Here is a 16,506-nt window from a genome sequence, read left to right as displayed (position 1 = left end):
GAGTGTAGCCATGTATGGAAGTGAAACATGGACGATAACCAGTTTGGACAAGAAGAGAATAGAAGCTTTCGAAATGTGGTGCTACAGAAGAATGCTGAAGATAAGGTGGGTAGATCACGTAACTAATGAGGAGGTATTGAATAGGATTGGGGAGAAGAGAAGTTGTGGCACAACTTGACTAGAAGAAGGGATCGGTTGGTAGGACATGTTTTGAGGCATCAAGGGATCACAAATTTAGCATTGGAGGGCAGCGTGGAGGGTAAAAATCGTAGAGGGAGACCAAGAGATCAATACACTAAGCAGATTCAGAAGGATGTAGGTTGCAGTAGGTACTGGGAGATGAAGAAGCTTGCACAGGATAGAGTAGCATGGAGAGCTGCATCAAACCAGTCTCAGGACTGAAGACCACAACAACAACTATTAAAGTGAAAAGCAACACATCTAGGTGCAGTACAATAAATGACCTGTCTGCAGTTCGTGGTCTCCCGGTAGCGTTCTCGCATCCCGAGCACGGCGTCCCGGGTTCGATTCCCGACGGGGTCAGGGAATTTCACCTGCCTCGAGATGACTGGGTGTTGTATCGTCTTCATTATCATTCATCCCCATTACGATCGGAGGAAGGCAATGGCAAACCACATCCAGTAGGACCTTGCCTAGTACGGCGGTGCGGGTCTTCCGCATCGTTCCCTACGCTCTGCAAAGGAGTATGGGACTTCATCATCATCATTATGAATACCTGCAAAGAAAACCAAACTATTTTCAAAATTGAATTGATTAAAAATAGTCACCCGTTAACATCGACAACTTACCTCTGTATCCCCGCTACAATCGTGCGAAATATGAGCAAAAGTGATGTCCCGTTGGCTGTATGCTTCTCTTGTAAAACGGAAAGTTTGCAATCAACGTGCTCTATCAGTTTTGACCTATGAAAATGGGATGTGATATTGTAGTAAAAAAAATTCAAAAACTGAAAGTAGATGAGTCAGAAACACAGAGGCCTGATGGAAATTACTAGGCGAGACAGGAAAACAAATAAATTGATCGGGCAATAGGCTGGACTATAAGACGCATCTACGACTGCAATGAAAATGTACAGGAGGCGGACGGAACAGTAACGCCGCATATGCATTTAAAATAGACCAGTTTCAGTCATAAGAAAAAACCGAAACTAAACCTAGTGGGAGAAGGGTGCATTACATTTGAAAATAAGCAGTAGCAACTGGCATGTGTATATCTGAACACCGTAATACATCGAAGAGTCGAGAGATGGCGTTTACTCAGCACTGGACGTTAAACCGCTGATGGTAATGATGAACTGTTACAAAGCTGTTCGCTTATGCCCTGTGAGTATTGAAATTCAACCGCATGTTTCCTGAACTGCGTCAGAACAGAGCTAACTGTCTCAAGGAGGGCATCAGTGTACTGGGAAATTAACGATAGTTTTAAAGAATAATTCGTACAGATCAGCCAAAACATTATAAACACTGACCTAAAATCCATATAAACTCGTCCAGGCGATAACGGCGTAACCTGGAGAGGAATGACTTCTAGTGAGACACAAGCATGGCGCTTGTAGTATCAGTGAGCGTGCTGTCCATGGAATGAGGAAGGCGCGTGATCTATCTTTGTGTTGGCCTGGAGCCTCAGAAAGTGCATCTGCAAACTGCACGACTTGTCGGGTGTTCGAAGATTGCTGTGATGAGTGCCTTCAACATGTGGCGAAACCAAGGTTACATCACGTCCAGACGTCATGGGGTTCGGCGGCCACCCCACATTATACATGGTGTTACAAAAAGGTACGGCTAAACTTTCAGGAAACATTCCTCACACACAAATAAAGAAATGATGTTATGTGGACATGTGTCCGGAAACGCTTAATTTCCATGTTAGAGCTCATTTTAGTTTCGTCAGTATGTACTGTACGTCCTCGATTCACCGCCAGTTGGCCCAATTGAAGGAAGGTAATGTTGACTTCGGTGCTTGTGTTGACATGCCACTCATTGCTCTACAGTACTAACATCAAGCATATTAGTACGTAGCATCATCAACAGATTAGTGTTCATCACGAGCGTGGTTTTGCAGTCAGTGCAATGTTTACAAATGCGGAGTTGACAGATGCCCATTTGATGTATGGGTTAGCACGGGGTAATAGCCGTGGCGCGGTACGTTTGTATCGAGACAGATTTCCAGAACGAAGGTGTCCCGACAGGAAGACGTTCGAAGCAATTGATCGGCGTCTTAGGCGGCACGGAACATTCCAGCCTATGACTCGTGACTAGGGAAGACCTAGAACAACGAGGACACCTGCAATGGACGAGGCAATTCTTCGTGCAGTTGACGATAACCCTAATGTCAGCGTCAGAGAAGTTGCTGCTGTACAAGGTAACGTCGACCACGTCACTGTATGGAGAGTGCTACGGGAGAACCAGTTGTTTCCGTACCATGTACAGCGTGTGCAGGCACTATCAGCAGCTGATTGGCCTCCACGGGTACACTTCTGCGAATGGTTCATCCAACAATGTGTCAATCCTCATTTCAGTGTAAATGTTCTCTTTACGGATGAGGCTTCAGTCCAATGTGATCAAATTGTAAATTTGCACAATCAACATGTGTTGGCTGACGAGAATCCGCACGCAATTGTGCAATCACGTCATCAACACAGATTTTCTGTGAACGTTTGGGCAGGCATTGTTGGTGATGTCTTGATTGGGCCCCATGTTCCTCCACCTACGCTCAATGGAGCACGTTATCATGATTTCATACTGGATACTCTACCTGTGCTGCTAGAACATGTGCCTTTACAAGTACGACACAACATGTGGTTCATGCACGATGGAGCTCCTGCACATTTCAGTCGAAGTGTTCGTACGCTTCTCAACAACAGATTCGGTGACCGATGGATTGGTAGAGGCGGACCAATTCCATGGCCTCCACACTCTCCTGACCTCAACCCTCTTGACTTTCATTTATGGGGACATGTGAAAGCTCTTGTCTACGCAACCCCGGTACCAAATGTAGAGACTCTTCGTGCTCGTATTGTGGACGGCTGTGATACAATACGCCATTCTCCAGGGCTGCATCAGCGCATCAGGGATTCCACGCGACGGAGGGTGGATGCATGTATCCTCGCTAACGGAGGACATTTTGAACATTTCCTGTAACAAAGTGTTTGAAGTCACGCTGGTAAGTTCTGTTTCTGTGTGTTTCCATTCCATGATTAATGTGATTTGAAGAGAAGTAATAAAATGAGCTCTAACATGGAAAGTAAGCGCCGGCCGCGGTGGTCTCCCGGTTCTAGGCGCGCAGTCCGGAACCGTGCGACTGCTACGGTCGCAGGTTCGAATCCTGCCTCGGGCATGGATGTGTGTGATGTCCTTAGGTTAGTTAGGTTTAAGTAGTTCTAAGTTCTAGGGGACTAATGACCACAGCAGTTGAGTCCCATAGTGCTCAGAGCCATTTGAACCATTTTTTTTTGGAAAGTAAGCGTTTCCAGACAAATGTCCACATAACTTATTTTCTTTCTTTGTGTGTGAGGAATGTTTCCTGAAAGTTTGGCCGTACTTTTTTGTAACACCCTGTAGATGTCAGACGTCGTAGGCTGGGCAGACTGCTAAAAGAGGAGAGGCGGTGAACTCTGGCGGAACCAACATCACACCTTAATGCTGAGCAGAGAACAAGAGTGTCCGAACACACAGTGCATCGAACATTCCTAATGATGGACCTCCGCAGCCGACGACACATGCATGGCCAATGTCAACACCACATCGGCAACTGCAACTAAAATGGGCACGTGACCATCTGAACTGGAGGTTGGCGCAGTGGCAGAGCGTTGTATAATCTGGTGAGTCCCGACATCTTCTTCATCACGCCAATGGTTGGGCGCCAATCCGTCACCTTCCAGGGAAAAACTACTTGTCACCTCTATTACGGGACGGGTACAAGCTCTGGGGAACATTCACGTGAACATCCATGGGTCAAGTGGAGCTCGTGCAAGGCACTATGACGGCCAAGGAGTATCGTACACTGGTTGCAAACCACGTACACCCCTTCATGACGATCACGTTTCCCGACGCAGTGACATTTTTCAACCATACAATGCGCCATGTCGCAAGGCCAGGAGTGTGATGGAGCGGTTCGAGGAACACAGTGGCTAGCTCCGATTGATGTACTGCCCCCCAACTCGCCAGATCTGAACCAGATAGAACACATCGGGGATGTAACTGAATGGGGAGTCAGAACGTATCACCCACGTCCCCGGGAATTAGGAACTCGTGTGGTCAGATGTGGTGCCAACTCCCTCCAGCGACTTACCAAGGCGTCACTGCTTCCACGCCACGACGTGTCGCCGTTGTTATCCGTGCCAGAGGTGGAAATGCCGGATGTTAGATAGGTGATCCTAAAGTTCTGGCTGATCAGTGGATTAACAACACCCACCTACTACTGGATAGATTACTATTCATTACGGACGACTGCTTTTACGCATAATTAATGGCTGCGTCTCCCTGTCAAAATCCCTTTCACTGTTACAGAACGGGACTGTTCCTGCAAGAACCGGATGGTTTGGACAAAATGGCCATCCATCTGCAAACGTAAGCAGAAAACGGAGTTTTTTATAATCTGGTGATGGATAGAATTATACATATGTTTATGTATTTTAGGGCTTATAACGTGTAGCTCTGCTATAGCCTGAACAGTTTATATTCGTACATTCGGGAACACAAACGAAGAGTAATTGGCCAGATGGAAATACCTTCAGTCGAAATGGCAAACAGTGTGCGGAATACAAATGCACTAACATTCTTTTCTCGTTGTGTGATGTCACTGTATCTTTTACAAAATATATGTGAACGTAATGAGAGGGTAAATGATGCGACGAAATAGGAGTACCAAACTGAAAATGGAACACAGCATTATAAAAAAACGTTACACTGCCTGTTCGTATAATTCCGTGTAGGCGCCTCTCAAATAAAGAAGACACTGCTTGTTGTGTTCTAAGTTACATGTAGGGTAAGGTCAACAGATGTTTAATTAGACTTCTGTTTGTCAAGTGGTAAACGGACAGCAATTATTACCTGTAAATTATGTTTCCAGCGACTGCGAACGCATTTTAGTGTATTTAATTCATTTCACAACTAGGGTGTTAAATAAAGCACGAATATCTTGAGAGAAGGTGCTTTTTATCGGAACAAGAGAATAATGTGACAAACTTGGGCCCGAAACAGCGTACTTTCTGAGGTATGAACATTCTAAACAATTATTCACACGGTGAACTGGGAGACTTTTGGTTGTGGATATGACAGTCGTTGCTTTGGCGTTCCTTCAACAGGGTCAACTGAGTGTTTAGATATCTTTATCACAGTGCTGTAGACACATGTAAGTCTGAGTCAAATATTTTGAGAGATGGTAATACTCATCGAAATGAGAAAACAAGTCAAATAAACAAGAGTCCGGAAACACATACTCTCTGAGATATCAACATGTATTCATACGACGTCCATTCATAACATTTACTCATAGAAGTTAGTCGATGTTACGTCAGTATGCTTCTGTCCTTCGTCGTAAGGAATCTCGCATCGTCCATGAAGTACTGCTTAGAAAAGGGAACGAGTCAGACATTTCGCTGCTGTCAGTCGTCACACACTAATTGTACAGTTAGATCCTCTGTCCCATACGCGCACAATAAGCCACGCTTTCCGTTATTTACCTTGCGGTCTGTAAGTGGACCTGTATTCATAAGACGCTGGGAAAATCGGCAGAGCAGCTTATCGCATGGCATCCTTCCACTCGGTATTTTTTTCGCTTAGAAGGCGTCTCTGATTACTTCCGTTTGTTGAATTATAACAGAAAATCGTGATTGAGCAATCAGTTGGCTTCTCTTCGTAACGAGAGGCACGAACGAGAAAAGAAAAATACAGGACTATTCGTATGTACAAACAGCACAACAGTAGTAATCACAAAAATGAAGACACCTATGTAACAAGGTAAGGGACCATATATCTACCGAGAGTTGCGAGAGGTTTACTGTATAATAACACACGCTATTATAAATAAAATATAATACAAATCGTACCGTACAACTGACTGCAGACTACCTGACTCAGACTTACCTGTGTCTACAGCACTCTGATAAAGATATCTAAATACTCAGTCGACCCAGTTGAAGGAACGCCAAAGCAGCGACTGTCCTCGTATCAACTACCAAAAGTCTCCCTGCTCATGCTATGAACAACTGTTCAGATCTCAGAATGCACGTGGTTTCGGGCCCAAGGCTGTCACATGTTACTCTTCTTCCGATGAAAACACCCGTCCCTCAAAGCATTCGTACTTTTTTTAACACCCTGTATTTGTCTCTTCATTGACTCTGTTCCCTAATAGTAAAAGTGCCCCATATACAGCTGTACTAATTCTGATACTTGTGTTCGGGAATCATAATCGTGAACACGAATCACAATAAAACTTTGAGTTTGGACAGGGGTGAAATCAGGTGGCCGTTGCACCCAAGGTGTATATGTTACCGAAACACCAGCTTCGTACGTCATGATTGAAAAATACAAACGCGAATAATTTACAAAATAATAGAAAGACTGGTAGAAGTAGTCTTTGAGTTCCGGGGATTCCGACGCAGTACTGACCCTTCCATCTATCGTACGACACATACGATTATTTACAGAATTTGTAGATTTAGAGGAAGGTTTTGATATTGTTCACTGCAATACACTCTCTGAAATTCTTAACATATCAGGGATAAAATACAGAAAGTCGAAGGTTATCTCAAATTTCTACAAGAATCAGACTGGAGTTATGGGAGTAAAAAAACATGAAGGAGAGGTAGTAGTTGAGAAGGAAGCAATACGGTGTTGTAGCCTATCGCCGATATTCTTCAATGGGTATATTGTGTGAGAAGTAAAGGAGAAGATGGAGAGATGTTATAATTTTGTCAGAGACGACTAAATATCTGGAAGATCAGTTGAATGGAAATGATAGTGTCTTGAAAAGGTTATGGGGCGAACGTCGACAAAACCAAAACAACTATAGACGAACATAGTCGAATCAGAGCAGGACAGTTGTGATGGAATTACACTAAGAAATGAGGAACTAAAGATAGAAGTTGAGTATTGTTGCTGGGGTAGCAAAATAATATGATGCTCGAAGTATGTAGAGTGGCAATAGCGGGGTAAGTGTTTCTAAAAAACGAGAAATTTGTCAACGTCGAATACAAATTTAAGTCCTAAAATCGTTTCTGAAAAATTTGCTAAGTGTAGTCTTATAAGGAAGTAAACGTGAACGACAAAGAGTTCAGACAAGAAGAGAATAGAAGCTTTTCATATATGGTGTTTAATTCGATTGGGGGAGAAAAGATATTTTTTCCGCCACTTTATTGAAGGCATCGGCTGATAGGACGCCTCCTTAGATATTAAGGAATCGTTATTTTGTAGAGAGAGACTTACTCCTGACTGCAGCGAGAAAGTTCATAGGGATTTACACTGAGGAGACAAAAGTCATGGGACACCTCCTAATATCGTGTCGGACCTCCTTTTGCCCAGCGTAGTGCAGCAACTCGACGTGGCATGAACCCAACAAATCGCTGGAAGTCTCTTGAAGAAATACTGAGCTATGCTGCCTCTGTAGCCGTCCATAATTGCGAAATTGTTGATGGTGCAGAATTTTGTGCACCAATTGACCTATCGATTGTGTCCCATAAACGTTCGATGGGATTCATGCCGGGTGATCTGGGTGGTCAAATAATTCGAGCGAAATGTTCAGAATGTCCTTCAAACCAATCACGAACGATTATGGCCCGGTGATATGCGCACTATCAACCATAAGAACTCCATTGTTGTTTGGGAACATGAAATTCACGAATGGCTGCCGATGGTCTCCAGCTAGATGTAAATAACCATCTACATTCAATAATCGGTTCAGTTGGACCCAAGGACCCAGTCAATTCCACACAAACACACACACCATTATGGAGCCACCACCAGCTTGCACACTGGCTTGTTGACAACTGGTGGGGTCTGCGCCACATTCGAACTCTATCATCAGCTCTGTTGTTGTTGTTGTTGTCTTCAGTCCTGAGACTGGTTTGATGCAGCTCTCCATGCTACTCTATCCTGTGCACGCTTCCTCATCTCCCAGTACTTACTGCAACCTACATCCTTCTGAATCTGCTTAGTGTATTCATCTCTTGGTCTCCCTCTACGATTTTTACCCTCCACGCCGCCCGCCAATGCTAAATTGGTGATCCCTTGATGCCTCAGAACATGTCCTACCAACCGGTCCCTTCTTCTTGTCAAGTTGTGCCACAAATTCCTCTTCTCCCCAATTCAATTCAGTACCTCCTCATTAGTTATGTGATCTACCCATCTAATCTTCAGCATTCTTCTGTAGCACCACATTTCGAAAGCTTCTATTCTCTTCTTGTCCAAACTATTTATTTCCATGTTTCACTTCCATACATGGCTACACTCCATACAAATACTTTCAGAAACGACTTCCTGACACTTAAATCTATACTCGATGTTAACAAATTTCTCTTCTTCAGAAACGCTTTCCTTGCCATTGCTCGTCTACATTTTATATCCTCTATACTTCGACCATCATCAGTTATTTTGCTCCCCAAGTAGCAAAACTCCTTTACTACTTTAAGTGTTTCATTTCCTAATCTAATTCCCTCAGCATCACCCGACTTAATTCGACTACATTCCATTATTCTCGTTTTGCTTTTGTTGATGTTCATCTTATATCCTCCTTTCAAGACACTGTCCATTCCGTTCAACTGCTCTTCCAAGTCCTTTGCTGTCTCTGACAGAATTACAATGTCATCGGCAAACCTCAACGTTTTTATTTCCTCTCCATGGATTTTAATACCAACTCCGAATTTTTCTTTTGTTTCCTTTACTGCTTGCTCAGTATACAGATTGAATAACATCGGGGACAGGCTACAACCCTGTCTCACTCCCTTCCCAACAACTGCTTCCCTTTCATGCCCCTCGACTCTTATGACTGCCATCTGGTTTCTGTACAAATTGTAAATAGCCTTTCGCTCCCGGTATTTTACCCCTGCCACCTTTAGAATTTGAAAGAGTGTATTCCAGTCAACTTTGTCAAAAGCTTTCTCTAAGCCCACAAATACTAGAAATGTAGGTTTGCCTTTCCTTAATCTATTTTCTAAGATAAGTCGTAGGGTCAGTATTGCCTCACGTGTTCCAACATTTCTACGGAATCCAAACTGATCTTCGTCGAGGTCGGCTTCTACCAGTTTTTCCATTCGTCTGTAAATAATTCGCGTTAGTATTTTGCAGCTGTGACTTATTAAACTGATAGTTCGGTAATTTTCACATCTGCCAACACCTGCTTTCTTTGGGATTGGAATTATTATATTCTTCTTGAAGTCTGAGGGTATTTCGCTTGTCTCATACATCTTACTCACCAGATGGTAGAGTTTTGTCATGACTGGCTCTCCCAAGGCCGTCAGTAGTTCCAATGGAATGTTGTCTACTCCCGGGGCCTTGTCTCGACTCAGGTCTTTCAGTGCTCTGTCAAACTCTTCACACAGTATCATATCTCCCATTTCATCTTAATCTACATCTTCCATTTCCATAATATTGTCCTCAAGAACATCGGCCCTGTATAGACCCTCTATATACTCCTTCCACCTTTCCGCTTTTTTTTCTTTGTTTAGAACTGGGTTTCCATTTGGGCTCTTGATATTCATACAAGTTGTTCTCCTTTCTCCAAAGGTCTCTTTAATTTTCCTGTAGGCTGTATCTATCTTACCCCTAGTGAGATAAGCCTCTACATCGTTACATTTGTCCTCTAACCATCCCTGCTTAGCCATTTTGCAATTGCTGTCGATCTCATTTTTGAGACGAAACTTCCTGGCAGATTAAAACTGTGTGCCCGACCGAGACTCGAACTCGGGGCTTTGCCTTTCGCGGGCAAGTGCTTTGCCATCTGAGCTACCCAAGCACGACTCACGCCCGATACTCACAGCTTTACTTCTGCCAGTATCTCGTCTCCTACCTTCCAAACTTTACAGAAGCTCTTCTGCGAATCTTGCAGAACTAGCACTCCTGAAAGAAAGGATACTGCGGAGACATGGCTTAGCCACAGCCTGGGGGATGTTTCCAGTTCGAGTCTCGGTCGGGCACACAGTTTTAATCTGCCAGGAAGTTTCATATCAGCGCACACTCCGCTGCAGAGTGAAAATCTCATTTTGGAGTAATTTTTGAGACGTTTGTATTCCCTTTTTCCTGCTTCATTTACTGCGTTTTTATATTTTCTGCTTTCATCAATTAAATTCAATATTTCTTCTCTTACCCAAGGATTTCTACTAGCCCTCGTGTTTTTACCTACTTGATCCTCTGCTGCCTTCACTACTTCATCCCTCAGAGCTACCCATTCTTCTTCTACTGTATTTCTTTCCCCCATTCCTGTCAATTGTTCCCTTATGCTGTCGCCAAAACTCTGTACAACCTCTGGTTTAGTCAGTTTATCCAGGTCCCATCTCCTTAAATTCCCACCTTTTTGCAGTTTCTTCAGTTTTAATCTACAGGTCATAACCAATAGATTGTGGTCAGAGTCCACAACTGCCCGTGGAAATGTCTTCGAATTTAAAACCTGGTTCCTAAATCTCTGTCTTACCATTATATAATCTATCTGATACCTTCTAGTATCTCCAGGATTCTTCCAATTATACAACCTTCTTTTATGATTCTTGAACGAAGTGCTCTTACGATTTGAAATCGCGATTTATCTGACCAGGCGACGGTTTTCTAATCATCCAAGGTCCAACCAATACGGTCACGAGAGCAGATGAGGCGCTGCTGGCGATGTAGGGCAGTTAGCAAAGGCACTCGCGGAGATCGTCTGCTGCCATAGCCAATTAACGCCAAATTTCGCCCCACTGTCCCAATGGATACGTTCGTCGTACGTTCCACATGGATTTCTGCGATTATTACACGCAGTGTTGCTTGTGTGTTAGCACCGACAACTCTACGCAAACGCCGCTACTCTCGGTCGTTAATGAAGGCCGTTTGCTGCTGCTTTGTCCGTGGTGAGAGGTAATGCCTGAAATTTGAGATTCTCGGCACACTCTTGACAGTGCGGATCTCGGAATACTGTATTCCCTAACAATTTCTGAAATGGAATGTCCCAAACATCTAGCTCCAACTAGTATTGCATGTTCAGAGTCTGTCAATTCCTGTCGTGGGACCATAATCATGTCGGAAACCTTTTCGTATGAATCACATGAGTACAAATGAGAGCTCTGCCGCCGGCCGCTGGTGGCCGAGCGGTCCTGGCGCTACAGTCTGGAACCGCGCGACCGCTACGGTCGCAGGTTCGAATCCTGCTTCGGGCATGGATGTGTGTGTTGTCCTTAGGTTAGTTAGGTTTAAGTAGTTCTAAGTTCTAGGGGACTTATGACCTCAGCAGTTGAGTCCCATAGTGCTCAGAGCCATTTGAACCATTTGAGAGCTCTGCCAATGCATTGCCGGTTTCACACAATACACCAGCGTGGAGAGTTGCACCAAACCATACTTTTGACTGAAACCACAACAAGAACAAATACGTATCTAACAAATACGTATAGCGTCTTCTGACACGCATTATCTTCCTACAGGAGCAGTTGTTAGAGAAAATACTTCTCAAATATGTGTATAGTCATTAATACTTATTAAGAAGAGTACGTGGATCGTTATATGGTCTTCTCTGTAAAGAACATGTCACTTTGCCTTACAATATTCAATAATATCCCCAGAGACGATTCATCTCACCAAACCGAGCCCAAAATCAAATATGTTCAGGCATCCCCTTTTAGAAGCTTGTTTGGTTTGGATCCAACGCCCTATAGAGAAATCGGCTGATGTACTAACGCTGCGTCGACCAACTGGACATGCGTCTGAGGCGTGAGAGGGACAGCGCCCGCTTTATGTAACGCGATCCCCGCTTATCCGGACGGCAGGGCGGCTCTGGGGCGGATGGCAGATGTTGTCCTACATGTGTACTCTGCCAGTACTCGCCGCCAACTGCCGTACTGTATAAATAGTCACACACAACACTCTGCGTGAGAACACACAGCTTGACCCATATACGACGCAGAGCAACGAACGTAAATTTGGCCACTTTTTAAAAGGCAGTACGAATTAGAACTCGCCTTCCTAAGCGCTAGATATTCTTTTAGCTTTTAATGATCATTTTGCACGAGCGGGGTGCGATAAAGTAATAAACACTTTTTTCTGTCTTAAGTGTGCTGCAGCTTAAGGAAGTTTTTCATCAGATGCAGGTGTAGTGGTAAAGTGTGTGCCTGGAAACGAGAGTAGTCGCGGTATTGAATCCACGTCGTTCCACAGAATACTTCGCTCGGCCTTTAACCCAGATTACACCTCTCAGTGGTGTGGAAAGTCGCCTAGAATGATACATGTTGTGTATTCCATGTTCAAATGTAGGGAATCGCTGATGGGAGGACAAGCGAGTGGGCGACCAATTAAATTACAGACGAGTAATTGGATGTATATGCCCATATTTGTCATGGAGACATCTTCGACGCCGTTTGCAATGACTACAGGATCAACGTTAACAGTTTGTTGATAGGAGGGGGTTACTGTACCCTACTCAAACTTTTCCCACGCGACGGCCCAGCGATTTACCGCGTCATTGTGATAGGCATTCTTTTAGTATTACCGCACACTGCCAACTGTGTAGTACGAGGTGCATTAACGGGACAAAAAAACTGGCAAAATATCTGTGCAAAGGAGACTGTCCTTAGTTTTGCCTAAGGGTCAAAGACATATGCACACACAATCCACGTATGTTCAACTTGAAGGATAAGGGACACTATTCCAGAGATGTGAAGACGACGTCGGCCTTCTGATCGACTCTAAGGAAGTTTTAGAAGAGCTGTCGAAAGGAATGGACAGTTTACTTAGCACATGATGTGGATTAAAAATAAACTAAGCAAAACTAAAGATGATGAACAGTAATAGAAAGGTCGCAATGGTGCAAAAAGTGCAACAATTCGCAAGAAAATTTGGAAATTTGTGGCAAGTTCCTATGGGACTAAACTGCTGAGGTCAACGGTCCCTAGGCTTATACACTACTTAATTTAACTTAAACTAACTTATCCTAAAGGCAACACACACACCCAGGCCTGGAGAGAGGACTCGAACCTCCGATGGAGGGAGGGGAGGGGCGAAATGTGGCAAGGTACCTCAGACCACGAGGCAATTCCCAAGACAGTCTTTGCTATAAAAGGGCTATCCTGATAACAGGTATTGTCATGGAACACAGAAAGGAGTTCCTGAAAGTGTGCACCTGGAAGCCCGCATTGTGTGGAAATGAATTTGAACCACCATAAATCTCGGAAAGAAGAAAAGGGTAGCAACTGAAACGCAGCGCTATCGAAGAACGTTAAGAATTAAGTAGGCAGAAAAAGTAAGACATGATGAAATGCGAAATAGAATAAGTGAGGCCAAAATCTTACTTACGAGAGGAAAGTATAGGTTACGGATGGTTCAAATGGCTCTGAGCACTATGGGACTTAACATCTTAGGTCATGTCCCCTAGAACTTAGAACTAGTTAAACCTAACTAACCTAAGGACATCACACACATCCATGCCCGAGGCAGGATTCGAACCTGCGACCGTAGCAGTCGCGCGGTTCCGGACTGCGCGCCTAGAACCGCGAGACCACCGCGGCCGGCACAGGTTACGGACAAAGCCGCTACGGCTTTCAGGGATTTAACATTGTGTTGGAATGAACAGCAGAGGGGAACAATAGTAGAGGCAGACTGAGACTGAAACATGCAAAGCAGATTATGGAGGACCCTTAAGCCTCCCACCCCTTGTTCTTTAAAGAAACTTACTCTTGTGTATAAAACAGCTTCAAACGTCTGATAGCATTACAACTGAGTTAATGTGATACATATTTGATGCGGTTCTAGGCGCTACAGTCTGGAACCACGCGACCGCTACGGTCGCAGGTTCGAATCCTGCCTCGGGCATGGATGTGTGTGATGTCCATAGGTTAGTTAGGTTTAAGTAGTTCTAAGTTCTAGGGGACTGATGACCTCAGAAGTTAAGTCCCATAGTGCTCAGACCCATTTGAACCATATTTGATGTTGAGGATGCAAGCGAGATCAAGTTTATAAAAGGTCTGGAAATACGTTTAAAGTTTGTTAGAAGTAGCAAAGTAGTCTCATTATCCAGCACGGCGTTCCGTATTACCCTCCTGAACCCACCGTTTCCATATTCTGCTAACAGTCATTGGATCTGGACCAACGCGAGCAGCAATGTCGCGATACGATAAACCGCAATCGCGATAGGCTACAATCCGATCTTTATCAAAGTCGGAAACGTGATGGTACGCATTTCTCCTCCTTACACGGGGCATCACAACAACGTTTCACCAGGCAACGCCGGTCAGCTGCTGTTTGTGTATGAGAAATCGATTGGAAACTTTCCTCATGTCAGCACGTTGTAGGTGTCGCCACCGGCGCGAAACCTTGTGTGAATGCTCTGAAAAGCTAATCATTTGCATATCACAGCATCTTCTTCCTGTCGGTGAAATTTCGCGTCTGTAGCGCGTCATCTTCGTGGTGCAGCAATTTTAATGGCCAGTAGTGTAATTAAAGTTAAACTTTCAAAAAGGTGTAGCAATAACACCACTGGTCAGTATGACGTCAAACTGCAACGGAATATTATCGGAGAAGGGGGAAAAATTATGACAGAAGAAAAAAATCTGGCGCTCTATGTGTCAGAACACGTAAATGAAAACACCTGTCACGCGCACGACCCACTGAAGTAGGTATAACACGGCGGATACACGGCTTTACCTCCTTTCCCGTCCACGACGTTTGCCATGACTGTCTCGATGCATGATCGCGCTCTGCTTGTAAAGATGTATTATTGTTTTCCAATTCGACGTCATTCTGACAGTGGTGTTATTTCTTCAGCTTTTTGAAAGTTTAGCTTTAATTGCAATCACCCTGTACATCTTTGTGCCCAAACCTGAAATATGTTCAACGTTCTTTACTAGTTTGCACTCCAACATTGACGGTAATCAAGAAAATAAAACATTTGTCTCGTTTATAATCCGTGTGTCTATATGACTATAAAAGAGGTTCTGTGATTTCCAGTGGAATGTTTACTACCGTAGATGAGACACATATTTCAGTTATCCTTTATAAATGTGATTCAGATGTCAATTCTCTTTCGACACCTGTCCTGTGTGTTACACGAAGTATTTACATGTTCCACTCTTCTCCGAAATCCCTGTTTGATGCGACTTGCGTTAATCGTTCACGTTGTTGCAATTTTCGACTACCAATAGATATTGATGTCCAACACTACTCCAGAACTTAATATTTGGTGTATGGTAGCGTCGCTCAAATGTAGACAAATGAACTGTATTACGGATAAATAGTAGAAATAATCGTGTTAAACGTATAGTAGGTAAATTTGGATATTTCCGATAATTTGCAGTACAGTTGTTAGGAAAGCGCATACAAGGCTACTGTGACGTGTTCGAGACTATTACCTCATGTCGGGGGTCCATCTTACTGATGAAAGGTTTAGTAAAGCAGTATACACTGACTGACGTGCCCCGGAATCCGCAACACATTCGGAGTTAATTTATGCTCAGCAGACTGCGCTTCCTGCCAACAGATGTCAGTATCATCACATCTGTTGGCAATCTATACGCCTCACTGACACTGTTATGATGGAAATGAGAAACAACATAACAAACTCATAAAGCCGCCATGTGAGCGGATGCAAGCTGTAATCACATCGACACACACACTTCCTGCGAAGCTTGTTCTGCTTATCTCGAGCGACCCGAGACACACGCAGTCCACAGACAAGACGGCCTCTCTCCCAGTGCGACTCGGACGCCGCGACGGTGAAGCAGAGATGCGCTTGTGGTGTGTGTTGACAGCAGTGGCGGCGATTGTGTTCGCGCTGATAACCTCGAACAGGGCTGCCAACGTTGTGACTGTGCGAGGTTATCGACAGACGACTACGACGCCGGCGTTGAATTCGACGACTCCGAAAATATCGCAGATCATCAATGTAAGACCGAGGAATCCCGCCTGCCCAGATGGTCAGAAGTTCCTGAAGGGCAAGTGCCGCGTAGTCATCAGGTGTGTGCGCAGCCGCTGGTCCTACCAAAGGTTTTTCCTTGCTGCAGACTTAGTTACAGCATCATAAAATATACTTACATAACAAGTCACTCCTCGGTGGCGCTACACCACTGTAGATACCATTTTGAGTTGTGGGGTTGGTTATATTATAAGTTGAGAGTTTTCTTCTTTTAACGTACTCCATTACACGGGCGAGAGAGCTAATGCTCACCAGTGGGGTTACACTCAACTGTAAGTCACTGGTTCGAGTCCTGATAATGAAAGAAATTTTCGCCACCGATATCAGGGCAGAAAGGGGAACAGAACTATTTTGGCTTTCGTTTTAGGACGGGTATGGTGGGGCTCACTACGACTTCCTCTA

General features: G+C 44.2%; 1 protein-coding gene across 3 annotated transcripts in view; it reads left to right on the top strand.

The window, feature by feature from the left end:
* LOC126253137 (uncharacterized) overlaps window positions 1-16,506 on the top strand; it is an 87,815-nt gene that overhangs the window by 41,500 nt on the left and 29,809 nt on the right. The window contains exon 1 of one of the 3 annotated variants that reach the window (XM_049954280.1): window positions 15,760-16,145. The exons of 1 other annotated variant lie outside the window; for it this stretch is intronic. In XM_049954280.1, the coding sequence (XP_049810237.1) occupies window positions 15,775-16,145 (371 nt within the window). In that variant the 5' untranslated portion in view covers window positions 15,760-15,774. Of the gene's footprint in view, window positions 1-15,759; window positions 16,146-16,506 lie in introns of those variants that run through there. One more of the 3 variants, XR_007545906.1, reaches the window with a different exon arrangement.

Source organism: Schistocerca nitens, chromosome 4 (assembly GCF_023898315.1).
Source record: "Schistocerca nitens isolate TAMUIC-IGC-003100 chromosome 4, iqSchNite1.1, whole genome shotgun sequence".
Classification (NCBI taxonomy): domain Eukaryota; kingdom Metazoa; phylum Arthropoda; class Insecta; order Orthoptera; family Acrididae; genus Schistocerca; species Schistocerca nitens.
This window is presented reverse-complemented; position numbering and strand designations above follow the sequence as displayed.